This window comes from Petaurus breviceps, unplaced genomic scaffold (assembly GCF_028583685.1).
Source record: "Petaurus breviceps papuanus isolate PSGF00001 unplaced genomic scaffold, PetGlider_PUasm1.0 38, whole genome shotgun sequence".
In the NCBI taxonomy this organism is placed as follows: Eukaryota; Metazoa; Chordata; class Mammalia; order Diprotodontia; family Petauridae; genus Petaurus; species Petaurus breviceps.
Genome location: NW_027186304.1, coordinates 41,066,229 through 41,093,102, shown reverse-complemented (window position 1 = coordinate 41,093,102; position 26,874 = coordinate 41,066,229). Strand labels below are relative to the sequence as shown.

Here is a 26,874-nt window from a genome sequence, read left to right as displayed (position 1 = left end):
CTATGGTTGTTCTTGGGGTAATATAGTATTAGTTTTGAATTGTAAGTAAAACATTTATAGAAAAGGGCATTCCATCTACAAGTGATCAGTAGATGCTAATATTTTCCCTTTTTAAACAAGGGAATATACAGGATAGCTGGCCCTGCCTACAAATGAAGAAATAATTTGAAATGCTTAAATTGGTGTGATCTATTTTTATGTAAAATTCATCAAAATATGTATACATACTTTAAAAAGTAACAATATAATCTCGGGGAACTTGCTTTCACATTATATTAGGATTTTCGGAAGACAAGGAACGGCTTAATCAACTCTGTTCAGCCATTTCTCCCGCAGTTTGGGGAACGAACTTTCCTCCCCCTATTTGCAGCGTCGCATGACTCGATTTCAAACACGGTCCTAACTAGGAGGGTTTCCAGGTTTCCCCTCCAAGAATGGAGTCTCAGCGTCGCTCTTGGAGAGACGTCTACTGCTGCCTGGGGGCCATGGAGTGACCCTGCTTTCCTGGAGGGGTAGGGTGGCTCCGAGCCTCATGTGTGCGTCCATGCACCAGACCTGCCGCCAGGACGCAGCTCCTAGGTTTTGCTGTTTACTTTCGGGCAGCAAGTCCGCTTTCACCTCCTCCCTCCTCTACGTCCAGCAGACGCTCTCGAGAGTTTGGAGAAACTCCCGCCGCCCGCCGCCCGCCCCCGGGGCTTTTCCCCGCCCTGCTCCGCAGACTAGCGAGCCTAGGGCACAACTTCTAATTCGGGCGTGTGGGTGAATCTGGGGAGGAGTAACAGGCGGCCGTCCACGCCGTAGAGCCGGCCAGAGAAGGGCGTGGCGCTCTGGTGGAAGGGGCGGGTCGGTTTCGGCCTCTCGCATTTCCTGTGACAGGGGCAGCTCCGGCCCCCCCCCCTCCCCCCTCCGGCTCGGAGCGGGCGGCCCGACTATTTCCTGAATCGCGGGAGCGTAGGGAGGGCCCTAGCGGGACTGTACCATTATGACAAGGTGGGTGTGGGGGGCGCCGGAGAAGGAGGAACGCTCGGGCTATTCTCGATGACGACGCCATCACGAAGCGCTGCACCATCCCCACCTAGGACTATGCTGGGAGTCGTGGGGAGGAGGGTTTGCCTAGAAAGAGGGTGAGAAAGGGCCCCTGGCTGGCGGCACTTTCCGGCCGTGCGCACACCCCCACGCGGTTCCCCTCTCGGGGGCTCTCAGTGGTTCCACCCAGGAGGCAGGCTTCTCTCTCCCAGTTTTCTGGTCACCCCGGAGCGCTCGGGACTTGCTGGATCGCGGGGACGGCCGCGAGAAGCTGATATGTCGGTGGCGTTCGCAGCTCCGCGGCAGCGGGGTAAGGGAGAGATCACTCCCGCTGCGATTCAGAAGGTAAAGCGGCGCTCCGGGGAGACGGGCTGGGGGGAAAGCAACCCTCTGGGGGCGGGCCTGATTGGGAAGCGTCTGTGTTTCTGCGCGCGCGCGCGTGTGGGAAAAGCGGAGCCGTGGGTCGTGGCCTAGTGGTGCTTTGGGGGGGGTGGTGCACCGCTTTCTTCTACAGACTTTACTCCGCGTTTTCGCTCACTTTCCACACGCACAAAAGCCCCGTCGGGCGCCGCTTGTTTTCTCTGGGGATGGGGCGGCGGCTAGTTTGTGAGGGAGCCGCTGGGAGGGGGGAGCCGGCGGGCACGCGCTCCCTTGGCTGCCAGAGGATAACTCGAGGAGGGGAGGGTAGGATGTGGGGGGGGGGGGGGGGGACGCGGCCAAGTCTCTCGGGAGTTCTTGGCCCTCGCGCCCCCCACATGTCGCTTCTGGAGTTACTTTTGTGACGCCCCGCCCCCTCCCCATCGCGCAGGCTCCGTGCGGTGCGGGCGCGCGGGTGGGGGCGGGGAGCGGCGGCGCGCTGTTGGCTTCCCCTCCGGGTTGTCTTCCACCGCGGGGTCCTTGCGCCCCCGGAGGAGTGAGAGCAGTGGAGGCATGTGTGGGAGCTATGAGCAGGGGGCCGCTGGGGTGCTTGAGGCCACCCCTCTCGCCTCCATACTTTCCTCCCTCACTGTACTGTGACCTTTGCTGAGGTGCGATGCCAGGCGGTCAGAGGCTCCCCCTCCCATAGTCCTTGGGCCTTCGTCCATGGCCTCGAAGGGCAGGCAGCGGCAGCACCTCCACTTTAAGGGGACCGTAGTTTTGGAACTTTTAAAAACTTAATTCCTGCGTGATTTTTTTGCTCGTCAAACATTTTGGGCGTTTTATGCTTCTGTTTTTACTTTTGTTAAAGCTGAAGAAAAGAACTCGAGACACCCCCCCCCCCATAAATATTGTTGACATGCTTCCAATTGCCTTTAAAAAAAAAGCCCCCAAAAACCAAAGTCCCCTCATCAAATTAGTATTCCCCTTATGGGTTTAAAGGTTTGCCTAGGTGTTTATTTTTTTAACTTAATGCCTGGGTTGTGCTTCAATGATATAATTTTTATATTTTATAACATATTAGGGAGGCTTACAATCTTTAAGACTTTAGTATAAAGAATATAAGCATTTTGGGGCGGCTAAGTGGCGAAGTGAATAGAGTACTGGCCCTGGAGTCAGGAGGACCTGAGTTCAAATTCGGCCTCAGACGCTTAACACTAGCCCTGTGACCTTGGACAAGTCACTTAACCCCAATTGCCCTGCCTTCCCCCCTCCAAAAAGACAAAAAAACCCATAAACATTTGGAATAGGAGAACACGGATGTGGATTCTGACTTGGCCACTTTTATTTTTATGACTTTTGTCAGGTCACATCATCTTTTGGAACTTCAGGTTCCACATACTGTTTGAAAAAAAAAAAGAAAAAACTACTAGATTATAAAATTTGCCATTTACTTCTCCAGCTCATTTTACAGATGAGGAAACTGAGGCAGATAAGGTTAAATGACTTGCTCAGGGTCACATAGCTAGTAAGTGAAGCCAGATTTGAATTCAGGAAGATGAGTCTTCCTGATTCCAGACTGGGCACTCTATCTACTGTGCCACCCACCTGCCCACTAGTTACACTGGTAGAAAATGGCAGAGCTGAGGGAACTGAGGCTGTGGGAGGTGAGTAGTTTGCCCAAGGTCATGCAGGTTTTATGTAAATGGGGTCAGAATATTGATAAAATCAAAAGAAAAGGTAACCTGTTAGAGGTGATGGAAGACTATTTCTACTGGACATATAATTTAGACAGGTGGGTTTAAACTCCTTGTGAAACATTTATGGTACAAATGATAAAGATAAGAGGTAGCTGTGCTTAGTTCTTAGTTGGCCTTGGTGGCAGAAAAACTAGGTTGGATTCAAGGCCTGCCTCTGACAAATAATAGCTGTATGACTGAGAAAGTCACTTAACCTCTCAGTTTCCTTAGGCAACTAAGACTATAAATTATAGATCTATCCGAGGTCAGACTTAACTCCCACACCTCAATAAATAATGATGGACAATGAAGATTGTTAGATTCTGGAGTGGATCACCAAGGTGTTCTCAGTCTCCATATTGGAATGTTTAAAAATAGCATAGAGTACTGTCTTCCAGAGGTTATATAGATATGGTTCTTTTTAAAGGCAGGTATTGTATCAGATTATTCCTTGAGATTTTTAGAAATCTTAATAGAAATTATTTAGCCTGCATTGAGCAGCCTTTTGTTGGCAAAGAGTTACAACCTAGTAGAGCTAAATCTTAAAACCATTGCTACCATCTTGACCACCTCTCCCTAAACCATGATGGAGTCAACCAAGACCCTGAACCCAATATCTCCAGGAATAGTAGTGTCCCCTAGAACACCAACCTACCTCCCACAGTTGTCATTGAAGGGAACATTCCATGTGGAAAAGGGGCCTACCTTCCTCATTAATAACATCACCAATCACTGACCAACTACCATGTTTGGACAGGTTAGCCCAAGCTCCTAGGGGATGGTAGTGTCCCTCAGTCAGTCTAATCCAATAAACATTTATTAAGTGCCTACTATATACCAGGCACTGTTAAGCACTGGAAATTAAAACAAAACACAGTCCCTGACCTCAAGAATCTTGTTTAAAATCTATTGGGATGGGGGAGACCACACACAAAAGGAGGTAGGAAAGTGGGGGTGGGAGGAGAGGCCAGGTAGTACCCAGTGTTGGGGCAACTTATTCTGTGGAGTTGAAACTAGGTAAAAGATGCAGAATGCTGTGAATCAAAAAGTGTAGTTTCTGTTCTCTATAAAAGAAGGCAGTGGGAGAGGTTTGGTACTCCACCCTCCAGTTGGAGGGGAGAGGAGGCTGAGGGGGAGGTGTTATTGGTCATGACTTGAGTGCATGTGGTAAGTAATTAGCTTAACCTGGGTGGAATTGTGGTGTTTCGTGGAGTTTGGGGTCAGGCAGAGTAGTAGATGCAGAGTGGAGTTTGCTCAGCACCAGTCCTGCTTCTAGCCTTCCACCCATCATTGTGGAAAGTATTTCTGTGGAGAACTGGGCCCTCTTTGACGCCACCATCACCATCACCACCACCATTCACCATTACTGATGATCAGCTGCCACCAGTGGGGGCAATTAGGCACCTAGGTGGTACAGTCAGTAAAGCACTGAACCAGGAATCAGGAAGACCTGAGTTCAGATCGAACTTTAGATCCTAGCTATGTGATCCTGGACAAGCCATTAACCTCTGCCTGCCTCAGTTTCTTCTTCTGTAAAGACTGGGATAAAAATAGCATCTATTTCTTAGAGTTGTTATGAGGATCAAATGAAATAATATTTGTAAAGCCCTTTGCAAACCTTAAAAGCATTATATAAATGATAGCTATTATTAATGGTCTTGCTTCAAGCCCAGTTTCCTTAGTCATCTTCTAGGGAAGCAGTTAATGTGTGGCAGTTGGGCTAGCCATCCTTGCCACCTGCCACCTACCACTTACAGGGAAGCCTAGTTGGAGCAGCAAGGCATACTGAAGGAGGGACCAGAGGCAGTATGTGCTGGGCAAGTCAAACAACTTCTACCACCGATCACCTACACTACCACCTCTCCTCAAACTTTGATGGAGATTGCCTAGGACCCTGAATTTAAGAAAACGCCCAGCTCACATTATTGTTCAGTTGTGTCTGACTCTTTGTGACTTTTTCCCTTGGACTTGAAGCTGAAACTTCTTATATGTCTTGTTTCCAGCCTTAGAATATTATCTCCTTGAGAGCAGGGATGGTCTATGATTTTGTGTTTATATCCTCAGTTCTTTGTACAAAGTGGTCACTTGAATGTTAATTCTTTCGTTTCTTAAGACATGTACCCAAATTTTAGAGTGTAATAAGTATGTGGGAAAGTCTTAAGAGAATTCAAAGATGATAGATGGGCTAAAATGATCAGCATAGGCTACTTGGAAGAGGCAGTTTTTTAATTGAACCTTGATAAGTAGGGCAGTATTTCACAGTTGGAGTTTGTTGGGATGTAAGTAGTAGTAGTTTGTGTGCTCTGGGGAAGTGGGATGAGACTGTTGGGAAAGTTTGCTATGGATTTAGTGATTGAAGAATAGTATGAGCCAAGGCTAGAAAGCCTTAAGTGACATCCATATTGTAGAGAACTTCAAGTGCCAGGCTAGGGAATTTGGACTTTATTTAGTAAACATTGGGGAACTTGAATTTTTTTTTATTAGAATAGTGTTGGAATATGAATTGTCTACTAAGATAAAATATGTCCTTGATATGTAGGATGAAGAGCCTGGAGACAGGGAAACAAGTTTTTGGGGAAAATGCTAATGATTTTATTTAAAATACCTTCTGGAAGTCCATCTGATTTAGTAGATAAAGAGAGTTGCTGAGTGACTTGACTAAAGTCACATTAATAACCCAGGACTTCCAGGCACTAAGTCCTCATTTACTCACTTTCCCTGACTTCATCTATGTATTTACTATGATTATTATCACTTATTGTGATAATGGCAATTTATATTTTTGTTTTTAGCAAGTAAGAATTATAAATATGAATAAAATGCCACAGTTAATGACTTATTTTGATAGTGTTTTAAAGTTCACCAAGTGCTTTAATGAACAGTATCTCTTGAGCCTCAGAAGGTTCTAACTCCCCAATGAAGAAAGTGAGGATAGGAGACAGGGCCATCCATGGTCACACAGATAGTTAATGTTACAGGTGGTTCCATCCAAGTTTTCCTTATTCCTATACTTAGCATTCTAGTTAAATTGACAAGCTGCCTATCTAAAATTAATGTTGATACTCTTATTTAAAAAATTGATGAATGCTTTTTAGTATTCCTGTCACTACCCATTGAGTCTCCCACAATAGTACATCACTAGTAATTAAATCGTTAAGTTTAACATGACTTGTTGTATTTAATTGTAAATTATACTACTTTTGAAATGTTTTAAAACAAGAAATGCTTTGTATGGTGGTAACTTGCATGAGATAAGGTAGTATTGATTTTTAATGCATTTTGTTTTCAGCTGTTTTTATTGTTTATTGTTTTATTGTATCAAGTCTATAATTTATTCTGAGCTGTCCAGAATTAACTCTCACTGAAAAGTGTTTAAATTTAAAAGAAGGGAACATCCAACCTTTCCTTCTAGACTTCAGACAATAATTTAGATCTAGTAGAGGACACAGTGATAACTTGAACTTAGCTTAACCACTTCTTTCCCAAACAGAAGAAGACTCTACAAGGAAAAAAACCCCCACCAGTTCACTAAATAGAAGATGATAACATCATGTGTTTTTAGGAATCTTTGATAGCAAGGCAGTAGTAGTAAGGTGTAGTGGAAAAGGCTGTGGTCTTAGAGTAAGGAATGTTTTTGATTCAAATCCCTCTTTTGAAATTTACTGTCTTGGAGACTCCGTGACTAAATCGAATATTTAGCTTCTCTGACTTTTCTCACCTGGAAAACAGGGATAGTAAGGTTCATAAGGTTGTTTTTTGGCTTTGTTTTTGGTCTGGACCTGTGATTGAAATGGTGCAGGGAACTCCCACTGAGGAAGCTTTCCCTGTCAGTGCACATCTCTAACTGTTTGCTGCACCTTACATGTTTAAAGAGTTGGGTCAGTGAGGGGTTAAATGGCTGTCCCAGGCAGAGGCAAAGCTTGACGTATGACTGACTCCTATCTTTTGTCCACTGGTCGTACTTCATTGCCTCTTACAGGGTCGTTATAAAGATTCAGTGACCTTTTTGGAGGGGGGAGGGTAGGGCAATTGGGGTTAAGTGACTTGCTAGTTGTGTGTGTGTGTGTGTGTGTGTGTGTGTGTGTGTGAAGTGTCTGAGGCCCGATCCGAACCCAGGTCCTCCTGGCTCCGGGGCTGATGCTCTACTCACTGGGCCACCTAGCCACCCCTCAGTGACCTTTTGTATGTAAGGTGCTTTGCAAAACTTAAAAGTGCTTACCTAAAAAGTGTCAACCATTATTATTACTATTGTTAAGTGATCTGATGAGACATAGTGAGTGAGTAGAGAGCTGTACTTAAGTTAGGAAGTCCTGGCTTTAAATCTAGTCCCTGGGATACTATGACTCTGGGCAAATCACTTTTTTACCTCTCAGTGTTGTGGGTAACTTATCAAAACTATAAGGTACCCACCTATCTGCATTGGTAGAGGAAGTTCCTCATGAAGAGGAGCTTTCTGTACCTATGAAATTGGAAGTCCTTTCCAAAAAAATTGTTTGCATTAAAAAATCCATTTTCATAGAAGTTTTATGTAAACATTATTTCCATTTTAAACTCAAATAGTTGAGTACATAAATGAGTACATATGTGAAAAGAGACATAAGTAATTTAATTTCTTTTTTTTTAAAGCTACATAAACTATGTTTATTAAACTAAACTGAAAACGAGATGTCAGAGTAAGAACAATTAAGAAGAATTTTAAGTTATTTACATTTCTATATTATGCTTTTATGATAATATGCAATAGTTGCTTTGGAGTTTGGGGTTGTTTTTTTTTTTTGCTTTTTGGAGGGCAATTGGGGTTAAGTGACTTGCCCAAGGTTACATGGCTATTTTTTGTGTTAAGTGTCAGGCTGGATCTGAACCCAGGTCCTCCTGACTCCAGGGCCAGTGCTCTGTTCACTGCGCCACCTAGCCGTCCATGCTTTGGAGTTTTTATCATGGGTTCTTAAGAGTCAGAGTCATTTTTAAAAATAGCACTTATTCAGAACACTTTTCCCACAAATAAAGCCAGATCTAAATAATTGAAAAAATATCAGTTACTCGTGGGTAGGCTGAGCTAAAATAACAAAAATGACAATTCTACCTATTAAATGACTTATTCAATGCCATACCAATCAAACTACCAAAAATTATTTTATAGATATAGAAAAAATGACAAAATTCATCTGGAAGAACAAAAGATCCAGAATATCAAGGGAATTAATGAAAATAAATGCAAGGGAAGGTGATCTAACCATACCAGATGTAAAACTTCATTATAAAGCAGCAGTCATCAAAACTACTTGGTACTGGCTAAGAAACAGAGAGATCAGTGAAAAAGTTTAGGTACGTAAGACACAGCAGTCAGTGACTACAGTAATAATCTACTATTTGATAAATCCCAAAACTTGAGCTTCTGGGATAAGAACTCACTGTTTTAACAAAAACTGCTGGGAAAACTGGAAAATAGTATGGCAGAAACTAGGCATAGACCAACATCTTACAACTTATACCAAGATGAAGTCAAAATGGATACACGATTTCGATATAAAGACTGATACTATAAGCAAACTAGGAGAACAAGGAATACTTTACCTGTTAGATCTATGGAGAAGGGAAGAATTTATGACCAAACAAGAGATAGAGAACATTGTGAAATACAAAATGGATGATTTTGATTACATTAAATTGAAAAGGTTTTACACAGACAAAGCCAATGCAACCAAGACTAGAAGGGAAGCAGAAAGCTGGGAAACAATTTTTATAGCCGGTGTCTCTGACAAAGGCCTCATTTCTCAAATATATAGAGTCAAATTTGTAAGAATACAAGTCATTCTCCAATTGATAAATGGTCAAAGGATATGAACAGGCATTTTTCAGAGGAAGAAATTAAAGCTATCTAAAATCATATGAAAAAATGCTCTAAATCGCTACTGATTAGAGAAATGTGAATCAAAATTATTCTAGGTGCCACATCACACCTATCAGATTGGCTAATATGACAGAAAAGGAAAATGATAAAAGTTTTAGAGGACACTAATGCACATTGGAATAGTTGTGAACTGATCCAACCATTCTGGAGAGCAATTTGGAACTTTGCCCAATGGGCTATAAAACTGTGTATACCCTTTGACTCACTTATATGTCTGTATCCCAAAGAGATCATAAAAATGGGAAAAAGTCCCACATGTATAAAAATATTTCTAGGGCCCTTTTTGTGATGGCAGAGAATTGAAAATTGAGGGGATATCTGTCAATTGAGGAATAGCTAAACAATTTGTGGTATATGAATGTAATGGAATACTATTGTGCTGTAAGAAATGATGAGCAGGCAGATTTCAGAAAAATCTGGAAAGACATATATATAAACTGAGGCTGAGTGAAATGAGCAGCACCAGAACATTGTACACAGTAAGAGCCACATTGTGTGATGACTGACTTTGATAGACTTAGCTCTTCTCAGCAATGCAAGGACCTAAGGCAGCCCCAAAAGACGCACAATGGAAGACTCTCTCCATATCCAGAGAAAGAACTGTGGAGTCTGAACAATGATGGAAGCATACTTTTTGGTCTCCTTTTGTTTTGTTTCTTCTGTTTTGTGGTTGCTCCCATTAGTTCTAATTCTTTACATCATGACTGTGAAAATATGTTTAATATGAATATGTAAGTAGAGCCTCTATCAGATTGCATGCTATCTTTGGGAGGGGGGAAGAGAAGGAAGGGGAGAAAATTTAAAACTCAAAATCTTATGGAAAAATAGCACTTACTAATATTGTAGGTTTTTGAGCTTATGATACTTTATCTGACGTTCAAATTTATGACAAACTTTTTCAAATTTTATTTCAGATGTTGGATGAAAATAACCATCTTATTCAGTGTATAATGGATTATCAGAATAAAGGAAAGACTACAGAATGCTCTCAGTAAGATTGATCTGAAACTTTTTTTTGGTATTGATTTTTCCATTTTTACAAAAAGTTAAATGTATTGTTTGAGTGAGTTAATTTTTTTTTTAACACTTCTCACTCTGCTATACAAATAAATAACTTAAAGCATATATCATTCATAGAAAAATTAGATCTTCTCTATTGCGAAATTGTCATACTCTGAACTTGCTGAAGAAAAATGGGTAATTTGTAATAAAATAATTATATAGTTGATTATGGTATGTTTATACAGACCAAACTGTTTAGATGTCTTTATGGTAACTTAAATATGTTCTCTAAGTTCATGTAATACTTTATAATTTCTTCAGTGGAAGAATAAATAGAATTGAAATGTTTAAAAGAAATATAGAACTCTTGTTCCCCCAGTGTGCAGCACAGATAAATACTTGAGGAAGAGTTTGCTGGTGTGCCATAACAAGCCAGGCTTTCCTAACACATCTAGCTTCTGCCCTTCATGAATCTCTCCTCTCTTTTTTCTCCTCTCTTCTGGGTTTTCTTTTGCTTTCTTACAGTAAGAGTCATTCATTCATTTATTTATATCTTAATTTATTTTTAGTTTTCACTGTTTATTTCCACAGGATTTTGAGTTCCACATTTTCTCCCCATCTCTCCCCTCCTCACCACCCCAGATGACATGCATTCTGATTATTTCTTCCCCCCTTATGTCACCACCACCCCCTTTTATCCCCTTCCCCCTTACTTTCTTGTAGGGCTAGATATATTTCTATACCCCATTGCCTGTATATCTTATTTCCCAGTTGCATGCAAAAACATTTTTTAATATTTGTTTTAAAAACTTTGAGCTCCAAATTCTCTCCCTTCTTCCCTCCTCACCACCCTCATTGAGAAGATTTATGTTTTTTACAAAGCCATATGGCCTGTCCCATCAGCATTGTGGATCTGTAGAAAGAGTATTGAATTTGAAGTCAGAGGAAATGGCCTTTAATCCTAGCTGTTCTTGCCTTTGTGACCTTGGGCAAAATACTTCTCCTTTTGAAGCCTCATTTCCTCATCTGTAAAAGGACAAGATTAGAATGGGTGATCTCTTAAGATCCTTTCCAGTTCTAAATTTATGATCCAGTAACTCTCATGCGTAACAGTTTGATTATTGGGTAGGATACCTTCAACCTATAAGCTATACAAGTATGTTTTAACCAGTTTAGGAATTTATGTGTCATGGAATGATTAAGCTTGGAAAAGACTGATCTAGAAAAGTTATAATGTGTGGTTGTTACTTCTAATCAGTCTTCAAAACAGGCTTTAAATAAAGAATTTTTATTTATATATTATAGATATTATCTATATTATTTATATAGATATTTATATATATATTATCTATGTTATAGATAAAGATATTTATGGAGGGACAGAATTATTATTATTATTTTGCTTTTTGGAAGGGCAACTGGGGTTAAGTGAATTGCCCAAGGTCACACGGCTAGAAGTGTTGAGTGACTGAGGTTGGATTTGAACCCATGTCCTCCACACTCCAGGGCCTGTGCTCTATTCACTGCTCCACCTAGCTGCCCAATAGGTTATTTCTTAAATTCTTTTTTTTTTGCATTTTTGGAGAGCAGTTGCGGGTTAAGTGACTTGCCCAAGGTCACACAGCTAGTTTTTGTGTTAAGTGTCTGAGGCCGGATTTGAACTCAGGTCATCCTGACTCCAGGGATGGTGCTCTATTCACTGTGCCACCTAGCCTCCCTGTTAAATAATTACACTGCAGTTTTGTTTTGTTTTGTTTTGCTTTTTGGAGGGCAATTTGGGGTTTAGTGACTTGCCCAAGGTCACACGGCTAGTTTTTGTGTTAAGTGTCTGAGGCTGGATTTGAACTCAGGTCCTCCTGACTCCAGGGCCGGTGCTCTATTCACTGCGCCACCTAGCCGCCCAAGGGACTATTATAGAGGATAAGATGACTCAGAAAATAGATGGGAAAGAATCATTGGTCTGAAGCTAACTTTTCCTAACATGATGAAGTGAACTTATTCCTTACCAAGACTAATCTTTCTACCTGGTCAGGTCATCCCATTCTATCTCGTCTCTTCCAACAGATTGCTTCCTTTGTCATCCCACTCTTTCACTTATTTTCAGTCTCCCTCTCTACTGGCTCATTTCCTGCTACCTGAAAAATGTTCCCTTTCTCCCCTATCCTGAAAAAACTCACACTTGACCCTTCCATCCCTGCTAACTATCATGCTATATCTCTTCTGCCCTTTGTAACTAAACTCCTCAAAAAGACCATCCACCTTTGGTGCCTCCACTTTGTCTTCTCCCACTCTTTTTAACCCCTTATCATCTGGCTTCCAACTTCATCATTCTATTGAAACTGCTTTCTCCAGAGTTATCAATGATCTCTTAGTTGCTAAATCCAGTGGCCTTTTCTTACTCCTTATTCTTATTGACCTCTCTGCAGCTTTTGATATTGTTGAACCCTCTCTGCTCCTTGATAACTTTTTTCTCTCTAGGTTTTCAGAATAACCCCCTCTTTACTGGTTTTTCTTTTACCTATCTGACTGCTTCTTTATTTCCTTTGCTGAGTTCTCCTTCAGATGATGTCCTCTAAGTGCAGGTATCTCTCAGGGTTCTGTCCTGGGCCACCTTCACTACTTCACCTGATGATTTCTGTTAGCTCCTATGGATTTAATTACCATCTTTATGATGTTAAAAATCTACCTTTCTGGCCCCAGTCTCTCTGGCTGACTTCCAGTTTCACATCTCCAGCTGCTGCTTGTAGACATCTTAAACTTACTATGTCAAAACAGATTTGAATATCTTTCTTTTAAACCCTCCCATGTTCTACCTTCTCTATTATTGTAGAAGTCAACACCTTCGTCCTAATCCCTCAGGTTTACAATCTAGAAATCATCCTGGACTCCTCACTATCTCTCACTCCCCATATTCAAGTTGTTACCAAGGCCCTACAACATTTCTACACCCCTTTTTCTCATTGACACCACCCTAACTCTAGTATAGGCTTTCATCACCAGGCATCTTGATTGCAGTAGCCTGCTTCAAGTCTTTTTCCATTCCAGTCTCTTGTCCATTTAGCCACTGAAGTGATTCCTAAGGCTCAAGTCTGATCACGTCACTCCCCCTGCTCAGTAAATTCTAGTGACTCCTTGTTGTCTCCATATCAAATACAAAATGCTCTGTTTGGCATTCAAAGCCCTTCCTAACCTAGCACCGCCCTACCTTTGCAGTCTTCTTACGCCTTACTCCCTGACATGTCCTCTCAGTCTAGCATCATTGGCTTTCTGGCTGTTCCATGAAGAAGACAATCCTCTTTTGATTCTGTTTACTCTGGCTGTCCCCAGTGATTGCAATGCTCTCCTTCCTCTGCTCTGACTTCTGACCTCCCTGGCTTCCTTTAAGTCCCAGCTAAAATCTGACCTACTACAGGAAGCTTTCCTAATCACTGCTTTCTCTGTTATTTATCTCCTACTTATCCTGTATATAGTTTGTTTAGTAGACATTTGTTTGCATGCTGTTACTCCCATTACATTGTAAGTTCCTTGACAGTAGGGACTATTTTTTGCTTCTTTGTATTCCCAGTGTTTATCACAGTGCCCGGAACATAGTAGCTATTTAAAATTAGTTGATTGATATTGATTGTCATGCTGCCTCTCTAGTGTTAATGGGAGAGGAAAAAGGTATATGAAGAGAAAGGAAAAAAATCATGAAAATCACTAGCACACTGTTAAGTCTAAATAAATTTCCCTAACATACTGCACAGTACAAACTTTTGCTCATGTATAAAATATACAGATATTTGAGGCTTTCCTAACTGTTTGAAAAGAACATTGAACTAGGAGTTAATTTCTTGTCCTGGTTCTGCCACACTACTTGTGTGGCCTTGACCAAGTCACTTCTCTTTGGTCCTCAGCTTTCTTAATCTTTTTTTTTTTTTTTTTTGTCTTTTTGGAGGGCAGTTGGAGTGAAGTGACTTGCCCAAGGCCACATGGCTAGTTTTTGTGTTAAGTGTCTGAGGTCAGATTTGAACTCAGGTCCTCCTGACTCCAGGGCCAGTGCTCTATTCACTGTGCCACCTGACCGCCCCTAAGCTTTCTTAATCTTTAAAATGGATAGGTTGAGTTTGGTAATTTCTGAGGTTCCTTCCAGGTCAAATATAATGTGATTATGTGAGCTTTGTGAAAAAATCCTGGTAGAAGACTGCTTCTATATAGAAGGTTATTATGACATTTAGCGCTTTCGTAGGACAGAAATTGATATTGTAATTTAATTATGTTACCTCACACTTCTAATATCTTTTTCCTCAGTACTTAATGTATTTTGTATTTGGTTGCAGATAATATAAAGTCTTCACTTGTTTACCATAACTCTTTTAATTACTGCAGCAACTTAGATAATTACTTTTTCGCAATTGACCATGTGCTGACATATATTTACTACTTTGAAGAATTTCCTCTGCTCTGCTATAACTCTGCCACATGTACCAAAGAGGGCAGAATTACTACCATGATAAAAAAAAATACTATATCAGCATTAAAAATGGTATGGCAAGGGTGGGGAGGTGGTGTAGTGAATAGAGTACTGGCCCTGGAATCAGGAGGATTTGAGTTAAAATCCAGCCTCAGACACTTAACACTTGCTAACCGTGTGACCTTGGGCAAATCACTTAACCCCAGTTGCCCTGCCTTCCCCCCACAAAAGCAAAAAAAAAAAAAAGATATGGCAAATTTTGAGAAAAGAAAGACCTTATATTTAGTGGCAAGTCTTGTGGATTTCTAAATAGGAAATTCCATATCATTTCTATTCCTGTGACAAAAAACTGCTAAAATAAAAATGTTAACTGTGGTATAATGAAAAATTTCTTATACATGGGCATTGGCACTTAGTAATATGCTTGACTATTTTAATAACAAAATTAATTGCTCTCATTTTATTAAGAGAGATGTGGAATGGTAGAAAGAGCACTGTCTCTGGTATCAGAAAATCCGGGTTCATATCCTGTTTCTGATGACTACTTCCTGTGTGACCATCAGCAGCATCAGTTGGCATCAGTTTCCTCATCCATAAAATGAGTGGATTAGACTAGATTGTCTCTGTGATTTTTTTCAAGCTTTGGCCCGATGTTCCTATAGATTTTTTTCTTGTCTTTGTCCTTATCAGAATATTTAAAAATCCAATAATTGATTGTATTACATAGTATATATGCAGAGAGGAACACAAGGCTACAAACTAGTTATGGTATAACTTTTTATCCAATAACCAGTACTGAAGAGAAGAAATACTCCCTTTTTTCTTAGGGAGGAAGGGACATGAATATAGTCAAAGTCAGAACTGAAGGGAACAAGATGTGAGATAATTTAGCATTACTCCTCCACTCCCGTTTTTGGAGAGCATTTTTTTTTTTTAGCACAACCTTTATATTGGGAAGCATAGTTAATTTGAATAAAAAAATTTATTTGAATTACTATTATGTTATTTAAACTTTTTTTTATAGTCCTTACAGTTGTTTAGTAACTTTCTTGACTTAACTTGAAGTATACTTATACTATAAATTAAGCTGAGCTATTCCTGGGTTCACTTTTATACTTTCGTGAGGGATGAACCAAATGTTTCAAATTAGTGACATTAAGTGAAATTGTAGGGGGAATGTTTAATCAGTAAACTAAATTAGTGAGCTTGAAATTTTTTTTTAATACCTTGTAGTATGCATACATATGTTTTATCTTCTTTCTGTGTTGTTACTACATAATACTGCATCTACGGGAATGAGAATAAATTAACAGACAGTGATTCCAATTTATTTTATTGTGTCCACTAAATCCCATTGGATTTGCTGGTTACAAAGGACCTAGACCTTTGACAGTTTTCTTCATTTGTGAGAAGATTATACACTTTTTCTTTTATTTTTTCTTGCATTCTAGCAAAATTTTGGGTTTATATTTGGGCTTCAGAATACTTTGTGATCTGAAAATGATAAGAGTGAAGTGAAACTTAACTTTCACTCCAGTCCTCTTTTCTTGGTTCTTATGGAAATGAGTTATTACAGTGAAGTAGGCATAGATAAAATGTGTTTTTCAGACTTATTTTGCATAAAAATTTGAAAAAACTTTTGGGATTCCATTGCTTTTTTGATATTTGAATTATAATCTTTATATATAATTCCTGACTTGATTATAGTACATTGTTCATATATCTAAGTAAATGGAAAACAATTTCAACTCTTAATTTCGGTATTTGGTTTATTTTTAATAGGTATCAGCAGATGTTACATACAAATTTGGTTTATCTTGCTACGATAGCAGACTCCAATCAAAATATGCAGTCTCTTTTACCAGCAGTAAGTACCCTCCACTGTGGTTTAAATTAGGCAGTCTTCACGAATGGTTTTGTCTTCCTTTTGAAACAGTAAATTATCAGGGAGCCAGCATATTAAATGTATTTTGCCTTTCCATATAATGTGAAAATTGTATTTTTTGTTTAGTGGTCAGATTTAGGGGGTAATCAGGTGATCCACTTGAGTACTTTCCTTTTCCTTATCATTTCCCAACTTCCTTTCTTCTCCAGATGTATAGCATTTCTTTAACTGTAAAACTAAACTCTGAATTTAGCATATCTTTTAGTGAGAAGACCACTTTGCATGTTTTAAAAATTGGACATTTTTTATTCCCATTTCTTTTTTTTTTTTTTTTTTTTTGGCTTTTGGAGGGGGGGAGGCAGGGCAGTTGGGATCAAGTGACTTGCTCAAGGTCACACAGCTAGGGGTGTGTGTGTGTGTGTGTGTGTGAGTGTGTGTGAAGTGTCTGAGGTCAGATTTGAACTCAGCTCCTCCTGACTCCAGGGCTGGTGCTCTATTCACTGTGCCACCTAGCCTCCCCAAAAACACTTTTTTTTTTAAGGGCTGCTCATTTCTTTTTAAAATTTTTCCTCATGCTTTTATTTAATTATAATAAATATTTTAAATTCTTTTTTTTTTTCATCTTGCTTCATCTCTTTCAGGAATTGTAGTTGAGTTGAGTTATACTAAATCTATTTTCCTTTGAGGTTTTGCTTGTAGATGTTTTGGAGCAATTTTTTTTTTCTGGGTTTGTGTTTTAAACATTCTTGTCATCCTAATAGCTTTTTATGGTGGGATTCTTTTGTGTTTGCTCATTCTTCCAACCTCTTTCCTGATTTTAGACTTGACGTTAGGGCTATGCTCTGAATACTTCTGGAGGGAAGAACTGGTATGGTCCTCTTCCTGCTTTCTTGGGATGTTGAGTGTTGCATTATTCTAACCCCTCGGGGATAGCTCAAATTGGGGATCTGCAAACTTTCAGAGCCCCAAAAGTAGTCTGATCCAGGGAAGGTTCTAATTGCTGACCCCCTTGTCTGACCTCTGCAAGTTCCTGACCTGGATTTGTGTTTGAGCAGTAGTAGATGCTGCTGGACTTAGACCCTCTAAGCCAGCTGGGAAATTTAACTAGTTCAGAGTAGCACCACTGTGGGCTCCCCCTACTTGGGGATTCCTGTCTTGGTTATTCCTCTGCAGGCTTCAGACTGTGTTTGAAATTGAGACCCTGTTCTGCTCCTAGGGTCTCAGCCACAGTGCTTCTGTATACTTCAGAACTTACTCCTGTATAGGCACACTGTCCAGGATCTTTCGTGTCTCCATCTCCATCCTCCCTGGGTAGGTGACCTGGAAATAGGTAATGGGTGACAAAGCCACCAGTTGGCATTTTTTACTACATCCTGCTTGATGTTACAGTGTCCCTGAAGTTCTCTTCCATAGCTTTCATTTCTATTATAATATAATTTAAAAATTCTTATATTATTTCTTCTAGGAATTTTAATTGTTCTTGTGGATAAGCTGTTGTGGGGTTATTCTCTTCTGGTTTTGTGTCTTGGTCCTTTTTGGCTTTATAACAATTCTTTATTTTTTTGTTTACTCATTTTTGGTGTTGATACCTCTACTCTGCGGGTCCTTCTTTAATTGCTCCCCCTTTCTTGGGGTCATTCTGAGTTAGTACCCTTTCTTTTGGCCCATGATCATCATGGTTCCCCCATCCCTGAGTTGGAGCCCCTTTCCTTGGGATGGGAAGAGAGAAAGGAGGAGAGGTCTTTTCTGTAATTTTTTGTCACAGGCTCTCCCTCCCCTGGTTGGGTTTTTTTTCCTTGGGGGGAGGGAGGATAGGGAGAAAGGACTTTTATTTCCCTCTCTGTTCTTTCTCTCTCTCTGTGCCCTTTTCACCTCCCTCTTATTTTCCCTCTTTGCTCTGAGGCTTTTAATATTTTTTTCTTCCTTGGGAGAAATCTTTCACTTTGATCTCTCTTGATTTCTTACTGCTAAGGCTTTTTTCTTGGGAGTTTCCCTTCTCTAAGGCTTTCACTTTTATATTCATCCCTCTGGGCATTTCTTTACCCTGACTTTTTTTCTTGCTGGAAGCCTTTCACTTACACTTTCACTTTTGCCCCTCAAGAGATCAGACTCTTAACTGTCATTGGGCCTAGGGGTTGTGTTTTCATCACTTGTTTAGAGTTATGTGGTTCATTGCTTCGAGGATGTTGAGTATAGTTTCCTTCTCCTTAATCCATTTTAATGTCTGTTTATTCCTAGCTGTAATTGTTAGGAAATTTTTCTGGGCAGCTTGGTGGCACTGTGACTAGCTCCTCAGGCCTGGAATCAGGAAAACTGCTCCTCCTGAGTTCAAGTGTGGCCTCAGACACTTAACTAGCTATGTGACCCTGGGCAAGTCACTTAACCATATTTGCCTCAGTTTCCTCATCTGTAAAAATGAGCTGGAGAAGGAAATGGCAAACCACTCCATTATCTTTGCCAAGAAAACCCCAAATGGGGTCACAAAGAGTTGAACATTACTGAAATAATTCAACAACAATAGTCTTTTATAATATTATATATTAAATAACATGACAGCAACAAATTTGCCTTTTTTTGCAGCTGCCAGCCATTACTCTCGGTTTTGCCCTTTGTGGTTAAAGAGGAAAAGTCTAATCCCTTCTCCACCAGAGAGCCCATTAGATACTTGAAGACAGCTATCACATTCCTTTTAAATGTTCTTTTATCCAAGCTAAATATCTCTAATTCTTTCATATTTGATAGTTCATATGATTTGCTCTTTAGGCCTTTTACCATTCTGGTTTTCCTTGGACACACCATAGCTCATCATTGTCCTATTTAAACTGTGGTTCTATAAACTGAACAAAAGTGTCCCAGATGAGGTCCAAGGAAGGCAAAGTACACCAGGACTCTCATCTCCTGATTCCTGGAAGCTATTTCTCTTAATGCCGTCTAAGATCACATTATCTTTTTTTGTTTGCCACAATACATTACTATTTGTGAGTTTTCAGTTTGCTAAAATTGCTGTTATCTATTCCAGACAAACTGTTGCCCATCCATGTCTCCCTGTCTTAGTACTTGTGAAGTTGATTCCTTCTGTGCCCATGTATAAAATTTTGCATTTCTCCCTATTGAATTCATCTTACTAAATTCATTCTAGTGATATAGATCTTTTTGAATCCTGACCCTACTATCTAGTATATGATTTATCCCTCCTGGTTTTGTTTTACGTACAGATTTGATGAGCATGCTAGCTGTTACTTTTGCCAAGTCTTTGATAAAAAATGTTAAATGGCACTAATTTCATCGTATATTGAAAAATGCTTTCTAAAGAGTGAGATAGAATTCTTCTTGGGGGGTAGGTAATCTGTCTTTCAGCTTGGACTCTTACCAAGTCAACATATATTTGTTGATTGTTTATTAGGTACATAAAATATATTCTAATAGGTATTATGGGAGGATAACGAAGTAGGAGACTTTATTCTTGCTCTTAAGGACCTTACTATTTAGTTGGAAATACAAGATGTGAACAATTATATAACAAGAAATAATACTTCATGGTAGTGATAGGAAATGTTATATGCAGTATGGGACTAATTGCTAAATGAATAATACAGATTAGGGGCAATACAAATTAAGGGAATGATAATGTCCTTTATGGAGAGGTTTGGGTTTTATCAGTAGTCCGGAAAGCTGCCTAGTGTTTTGATAGTCATGGAATAGGTGGAATATGATAACAATGTTGTAGTAAAATATGTTTTTTGACACCCATGTGTTACTGCTACAAAGGTTCTAGAAGAAACTAGATAATGTCAGAATGATATTTTTATTTTACAAATGCAGTTTTATTTCTGATTCTGCCGTACAATTATAAACTTTCCAAATTTCATCTGAAGACTTACTGGGAGAGATTTTAGCCACAGTCATTAAATATTTTTATGATGTTGATCACGTTAAATATTTCTTCATTAAATATTTCTTAAGCTTCCTCTGTGGACTGAAAGGAAACTTAAAGGTCATCAAATCCAACCCCCTCATTTTACAAAGAGGAACCTGAGACCCAGAGAGGCAAGGAAGAAGAAAGAATTAAAGAAAATATCAAACTTTCACATAGGGGAAGTTGGGTAACTAGTAGTGTCATTGACAGAAAAATCTGACTTCAGAAGAAAGAATAGATTTTGAAGAAAGGATAGTAAATTCACTTTTGAAGTAAGCTAGGAGAGATAGTGGATAGCCTAGAGTAGGAAAGACCTTAGTTCAGATCTAGACTCAGACACTTACTAGTTATGTGATCCTGGGCAAGTCACTTAACCTCTGTTTGCCTCAGTTTCCTCAACTGTAAAAAGAGGATAATAATATTAGCTACCTTGCAGGGTTGTTGTGAGGATCAAATGAGATTGTAAAAGCACTTAGCACAGTGTATAGTGTGTAGTAGGCACTATATAAATGTCTGTTCCCCTTTTAAGCTAGTAGTTGACAAAGCTTGTGCTTGCAGTTGGATTTTTGGATTCAAATTAAATACTCAGTCCACTCTGCTATCCTGCTTCCCCAGAAGAAACAGTTGAATCGGAGCTGAAGTGGGAAAACAAGTTAATTTGAGGATAAGAGAACAGTTGAATTTATAAGGTACGTAGACAACTTCATGTTGTATACTTGAAGGAGAATACAGTGATACTGTGATATCTCTGGGTCTTGATCAAGAATTACAGTTGTTTGCTAGCATAACTTCATATATTTGTTTTGTTTTAGCTATATTGATTGCAAAAGTTAATAATTAACATTTTAATTAAACTTTTTTCCCTCATGTTTTTAATTACATTTTTTAAAAAACCGTTTACCTATCTGGAATAATGTAGAATGGCAAGAATTAAGCAAAATAAGCCTCTTGTTGCTAGAGTAGGTATCACAAACACCAGGCACTAGAAATTCATGTACTCTTAAGGTTCATAACCCTAAGGTTCATAGCATTGAACTTATTTAATTTTATGCGAAATTCTAATAAATTTCTGTTTATTTAGTGAATTTAGTGAACAGATTTGAGGTCATAAATCAGAAGGGGGGGAAGAACTGTGCAATGAGAATAATCATCTATATTTATAGAGTGGTTTCAGATGTGTAAATCATTTTACATTTGTTATTTCATTCGTTCCTCACAGCAACACTGTGAGAGATAGGTGTTAATACCAGTCCCATTTTACAAAGGCGAATGATGATTTAGACAAGTTAGGTAGTTGCTCAGGGTCATACAGCTTGTATGTGTCTGAGGCAGGATTCAAATTCATGTCTTTATGACTCTGGAGTCTTAACACTCCATTGATTACGCTGTATTGTCCCTCCAAGTAATAGCAAAATAAGAGAGAGAAAAGTAAGACTTGAAAAATACAGTGGCCTGGAGTCACAGAATCTAAAGAAGCAAAGCTCTTTAATAAGTCTCACTAAGCACTATATTTTATCAAAATTCCATGATTGATTTAGATAGTAACAGTTGTAGTAAAATATGAAGTAAAATAATTGTTATTCTTAATGTTATGACCCATAGTTATTAAGATAACATTTTTTGAATATTATTTTTTCCCAATTACATGTAAAAAAATTTTTTTAAAGCAATTGGGGTTAAGTGACTTGCCCAAGGTTAAGCATCCAGTTCTTTTGTGTGGGTATTAAGTATCTGAGGCTGGAATTGATCCTGGGTCCTCCTGACTCTGGGGCCAGCACTATTACTCACTGTGCCACCTAGCCATCCCAGTAAAAACAATTTTTAACATCCATTTTTAAAAATTTTGAGTTATAAATTCTTTCCCTTCCTCTCTCTTTTCTCCCCTCCCTGAGATGGTAAGCAATTTGATATAGGTTATACATATGCAAACATGTAAAATAGATTTTCACATTAGTTATGCTGTGAAAGAAAACAGACAAAAAAAGTGAAAAGTAGTATGCTTTGATCTGCTTTCAGACTCCAACAGTTCTTTCTCTGGAGGGGTGGGTAGCATTTTCCATCTTGAGTCTTTTGGTCTTGGATCATTATGTTGCTGAGAGAATAGCTAGTCATGCACAGTTGATCATCGTAACTATGTTGCTGTTACTGTCTATTATGGCCTTCTGGTTCTGCTCACTTCACTCTGCATCAGTTCATATAAGTCTTTCTAGGTTTTTCTTAAATCATCCTGCTTGTCATTTTTTATAGCACAATAGTATTCCATTACAGTCATATCATAGCCATTTCCCAATTGATGGACTTCCCCTCAATTTCCAATTCTTTGCCACCACAAAAAAAGTTAATATAAAAATTTTTGTACAAATAGGTCTTTCTTACCCCTACACCCTTTTTGTTGATAGCATTGAGATACAGACCTAGTAATGCTATTGTGGGATTAAAGAGTATGTGCAGCTTTATAACCCTTTGGGTGTAGTTCCAAATTGCTTTCCAGAATGGTTAGATCAGTTCACAGCTATGCCAGTGTGCATTTGTGTCTTCTCAAACTTTTATCATTTTCCTTTTCTGTCATAATAGCCAATCTGATAAGTGTGAGTTGGTACTTCAGAGTTGTTTTAATCTGCATTTCTCTAATCATTAGTTGTTTAGAGCATTTTTTCATATGACTATAGATACCTTTGATTTCTTTGTCTGAAAACTGCCCGTTTATATCCATTGACCAGGAATGACTTGTATTCTTATAAATTTAACTCAGTTCTCTATATTTGAGAAATGAGGCCTTTATCAGAGACACATCAAGATAAATTTTAATTACCCCATGTATTTTGTTACAAAAGATAATAAAGTATGTCATACAGCTTAGAAACATTTTCATTTCTAAATAGTTAAAATAATCATTTTGTTGCTTAATAGGAAGAGATAAATGTTTGGTAGCCAAAAAACTGGGCTTTCCACAATGTCTTAATCCTCTGATTCTAGGTAGACAAGGTTTTTATGTGATATTTTAATGGATTTATGATCTGATTCCAGCCCATCCATTCATTTTTATTTAGAGTATTACTCATGTCTTATTTGATACCATCCTCTAGAGAGCATCTCTTTAATACACTAAAGATCTTCCTTTAGGCTCTTTAACACTTGTGGGGACCAGTGTAACTATCAGGATTTCTCTTACCCCTTGTTCTTACTCTGTAACCAACTTACTTCTTTTTTATTTTTTTAAGCAATTGGGGTTAAGTAACTTGCTCAAGGTTACATGGCCACTTATTTCTGGGTGTGGTGCTAAGTATCTGAGTCCGGATTTGATCCCCAGGTCATCACAACACTGGGGCTGTTGCTCTTACTTGCTGTGCTACCTGGCCTCCCCCAACTTACTTCTTTTTAATCAGTCTATCTATCTGTCTGTCTGTCTATCTATCTGTCTGTCAGTCTATCTATCTGTCTATCTGGTATGATCTCTCACCCATCACTTCTTGTACTAGACATATCATGATTATAGAAGGCTGCAGCTTAAGTCTTATGTCTCTTCAGCGCCTTTTGGGTTACCTGCCATTTTCATTCTTTGGAATTATGTTTCCTGATTTGTATCCATAATAATAATAATAATATTTGCATCTTATTTGATACTTAAGATAATTTTGTGAGGCAGAAACTTCCGATATTATAATTTCTTTTTTATAAATGAGAAAATTCAGGTTTAGAGAGTTTTAAGTCTTTTCTATGCTCAGAGAGCTAGTGTGAGAGGTGGGATTTGACCTCTCATTCCTGATTTTCAAGTCCAACACTCTGATGTTAATGCTATGGTTTTTCTCATAGTCTTTGTAAAGTTCATCAGGACAGTGTTGTTATTAAAATTGTTTCTTCCTGGCTACTTGTAATATTTTCTCCTTAATCTGGGAACTCCAGAACCTGGCTGTAATATTCCTAGGAGTTTTCTTTTTGGGATCTTTTTCAGGAGGTGATTGGTGGATTCTTTCAGCCTCTATTTTGCCCTCTGGTTCTAAAACAGGGCAGTTTTCTTTGAGAACTTCCTGGAGGATGATTTCTAGGTTCATAAATTCCAGTGGATATTTATTCTCTTTACATTTCTCTTGCATATATTTATATCTGTTCTTGTGTTAGAGTGAAAGCTTTTTGTGACTAGGGATTATTCATTATATTTTATTCCCATTGCTTAAATGCTTGTTACTTGATTGTCTTATATGAACTAATGCAGAATATATAGTAAGTGGAACTAAGAAAACAGGGTGCACGAGTACAACAAAGTAAATAAAAGAAAAGAAAAAATAACATGAAATGGAATGCTAGGAATTATAATGACCAAGGTTGGCCCAGCAAAAGAGCTGAAGAAAGGTATCTTCTTGCTGTGTTTACAGACAAGGAAGCTATAGGTAATGAATACTACAGATGCTTTCAGACATAATGTGATTTAGTCTTTGGTTTTACTTCACTGCTTTTTGTTCTCTTACTGTATTTGTACCTTGTTACAAGGAATGACTTGCTGGGGAGGGGTAGGACATATTTAAAAAAAATGAAGGTACCATAAAAACAAAAGATAACAAGATTTTTTAAATGAAAGAAAAAATTTTAAAGTATTCAAAATTGATACTGTTAGCAAAAAGTGCATCTGGCACATTAGCTACTACCAACTACATTGTATGTCTAGTTTTCTCATCTCTGTAAAATGTTTAGAAGAACCATCTACACACATCAAAGTTAGGGTATCCTTGATGAAAATATGAGAAGGGAACAGGCTTTTATACAGTTTTCTATGGCATCTCTGTCATAAATCATAATCAGAAGGTATAGAGAATATAAAGATTGGTAGATTTTAAAAATAGTTTGATCTAGTAAAGCAAAACACCTTAAAAGCTCTCTTCCAACAAGGTGTTTTCCATTTAGATGATAAGCCTGCAAAAATTTTCTTAAATAGATAGAATTGAATTGATAGATGCAATTACAGAGTTTATTTGATTAATCTTTTGGTTATCCCTGTCATGTGAGGGGTAAGCAGGCTTGTGTTCTTCGTTCTAGAGGATATTGCTGTGAAAAATACAAATGAAAAAGGGATTAGCTATGATTAATGTGGTCCTACAGATGTTCCTTTGTGCAGGTAACATACTGATTCTGTCCAGTCATAGAATACTATGAGAATTTTTCAAGAAGATTATGGCTGCTCAAAAATGATATCCCCAAGAGTACACATGAGAAAAGAGTCTTGTGAGGAGGGAGTAGCTGAACAGTCAGTAAGCATTTATTAAGTGCTTGTGATGTGCCAAGTATTGTAGATCTTAGGGATACACACACACACACACACAATGAAGGAAGCATAATTTCTGCTAACAAGGAGTCTTCATTCTAATGGGAGAGACATCAAAGATAGATATAAGTATATGCAGGTTAAATATAAAGAGAATCAATACAAATAAATATGTAGTAGCTAAATAACAGTATAGTTTAGGGAGGAGGACACTAGAAATTGAGAGAATCAGGAAAGGAAAGACTTCATGTAGTAAAGTAGTATTTGAATAGTATCTCAAAGGAAAAAAAAGGACGGACTTTTATGAGGTCGAGTTGAGGAAGTTCACTACAGGCATGGAGAACAGCCAATGTAAATGCACAGATGGGAAATAGAATGTTGTGTGTATATATGTGATTGAAGGAGGGAGAGTAATATCTAATGACATTAGAAAAAATTTGGAGGCTATGTTGGGAAGGCTTTTATAAGCTAAATAGAGAAGTTTAAAGTTGCTCCTAAAGCAGGGATTCTTTTTTTTTTCTTTTTCAAGGGCAGTTGGGGTTAAGTGATTTGCCCAAGGTCATACAGCTAGTAAGTGTTACGTGTCTGAGTCCGGATTTGAACTCAGGCCCTCCTGACTCCAGGGCCCATTCTCTATTCACTGTGCCACCTAGCCGCCCCCTAAAGCAGGGATTCTTGACCTTTTTAGGTCATGGGCCCCTTTTGACAGTGTGTAGTCTTTGGAGCACTTAATGGGATCAACAAATTCCAAAGGGGTTTATGGATAGATTTTATGGAGTCCATGAATGTTTTTTTCATATTTTGCTAACTATTTCAATATGATTGGTTTCCTTTGTGATCCTAAGAACTTTATTTGCATTTAAAAACATTCTGAGTGCCCCAAAGACTACACAGAGTGTCAAACCACTTGAGTTTATTGAGTAGGGAAAGTCACATGGTTAGATTTACACTTAAGGAAAATCACTTTGATAGTAATTAGGAAATCTTGTACAAGAGTCCAAGTGAGAAGTGATTAGGGCCTAAGCTAAGGTGGTATCTGTGTGAGTTGAGAAGGAATTGGATAAAAGAGATGAAGAGATGAAAATAAGGTTTGACTGTTGGTTGTGTAAAGGAGAATAAAGAATTGAAGATAATACTGAGGTTATGAAACTGGGAGGCTAAAAGAATTGGTGATACTTTCAACATAAATAGGGAAGTTTGGGAGGTGAGTTTGTTTTGGGGAAAAGATAACAAGTTCTGTTTTGGACTCATTTGAGTTCTAGATGACTATGTAGATATGGGAGAGATTGTCAGAAAAAGAGAAGAGAGTAAAAGAAGGTGTAGAATAG

At 38.7% G+C, this 26,874-nt stretch overlaps 1 protein-coding gene across 4 annotated transcripts in view; it reads left to right on the top strand.

Annotated features, from left to right (window-relative positions):
• Positions 1 to 1,083: 1,083 nt before the first annotated feature.
• The window catches only part of SS18 (SS18 subunit of BAF chromatin remodeling complex), a 102,375-nt gene continuing 76,584 nt past the window's right edge, over positions 1,084 to 26,874 (top strand). Inside the window, exons 1-3 of one of the 4 annotated variants that reach the window (XM_069099830.1) lie at positions 1,084 to 1,371; positions 9,948 to 10,024; positions 16,271 to 16,355. In XM_069099830.1, coding sequence (XP_068955931.1) covers positions 1,303 to 1,371; positions 9,948 to 10,024; positions 16,271 to 16,355 — 231 coding nt within the window. In that variant the 5' untranslated portion in view covers positions 1,084 to 1,302. Of the gene's footprint in view, positions 1,372 to 9,947; positions 10,052 to 16,270; positions 16,356 to 26,874 lie in introns of those variants that run through there. The other 3 variants (XM_069099833.1, XM_069099831.1, XM_069099832.1) reach the window with 3 other exon arrangements.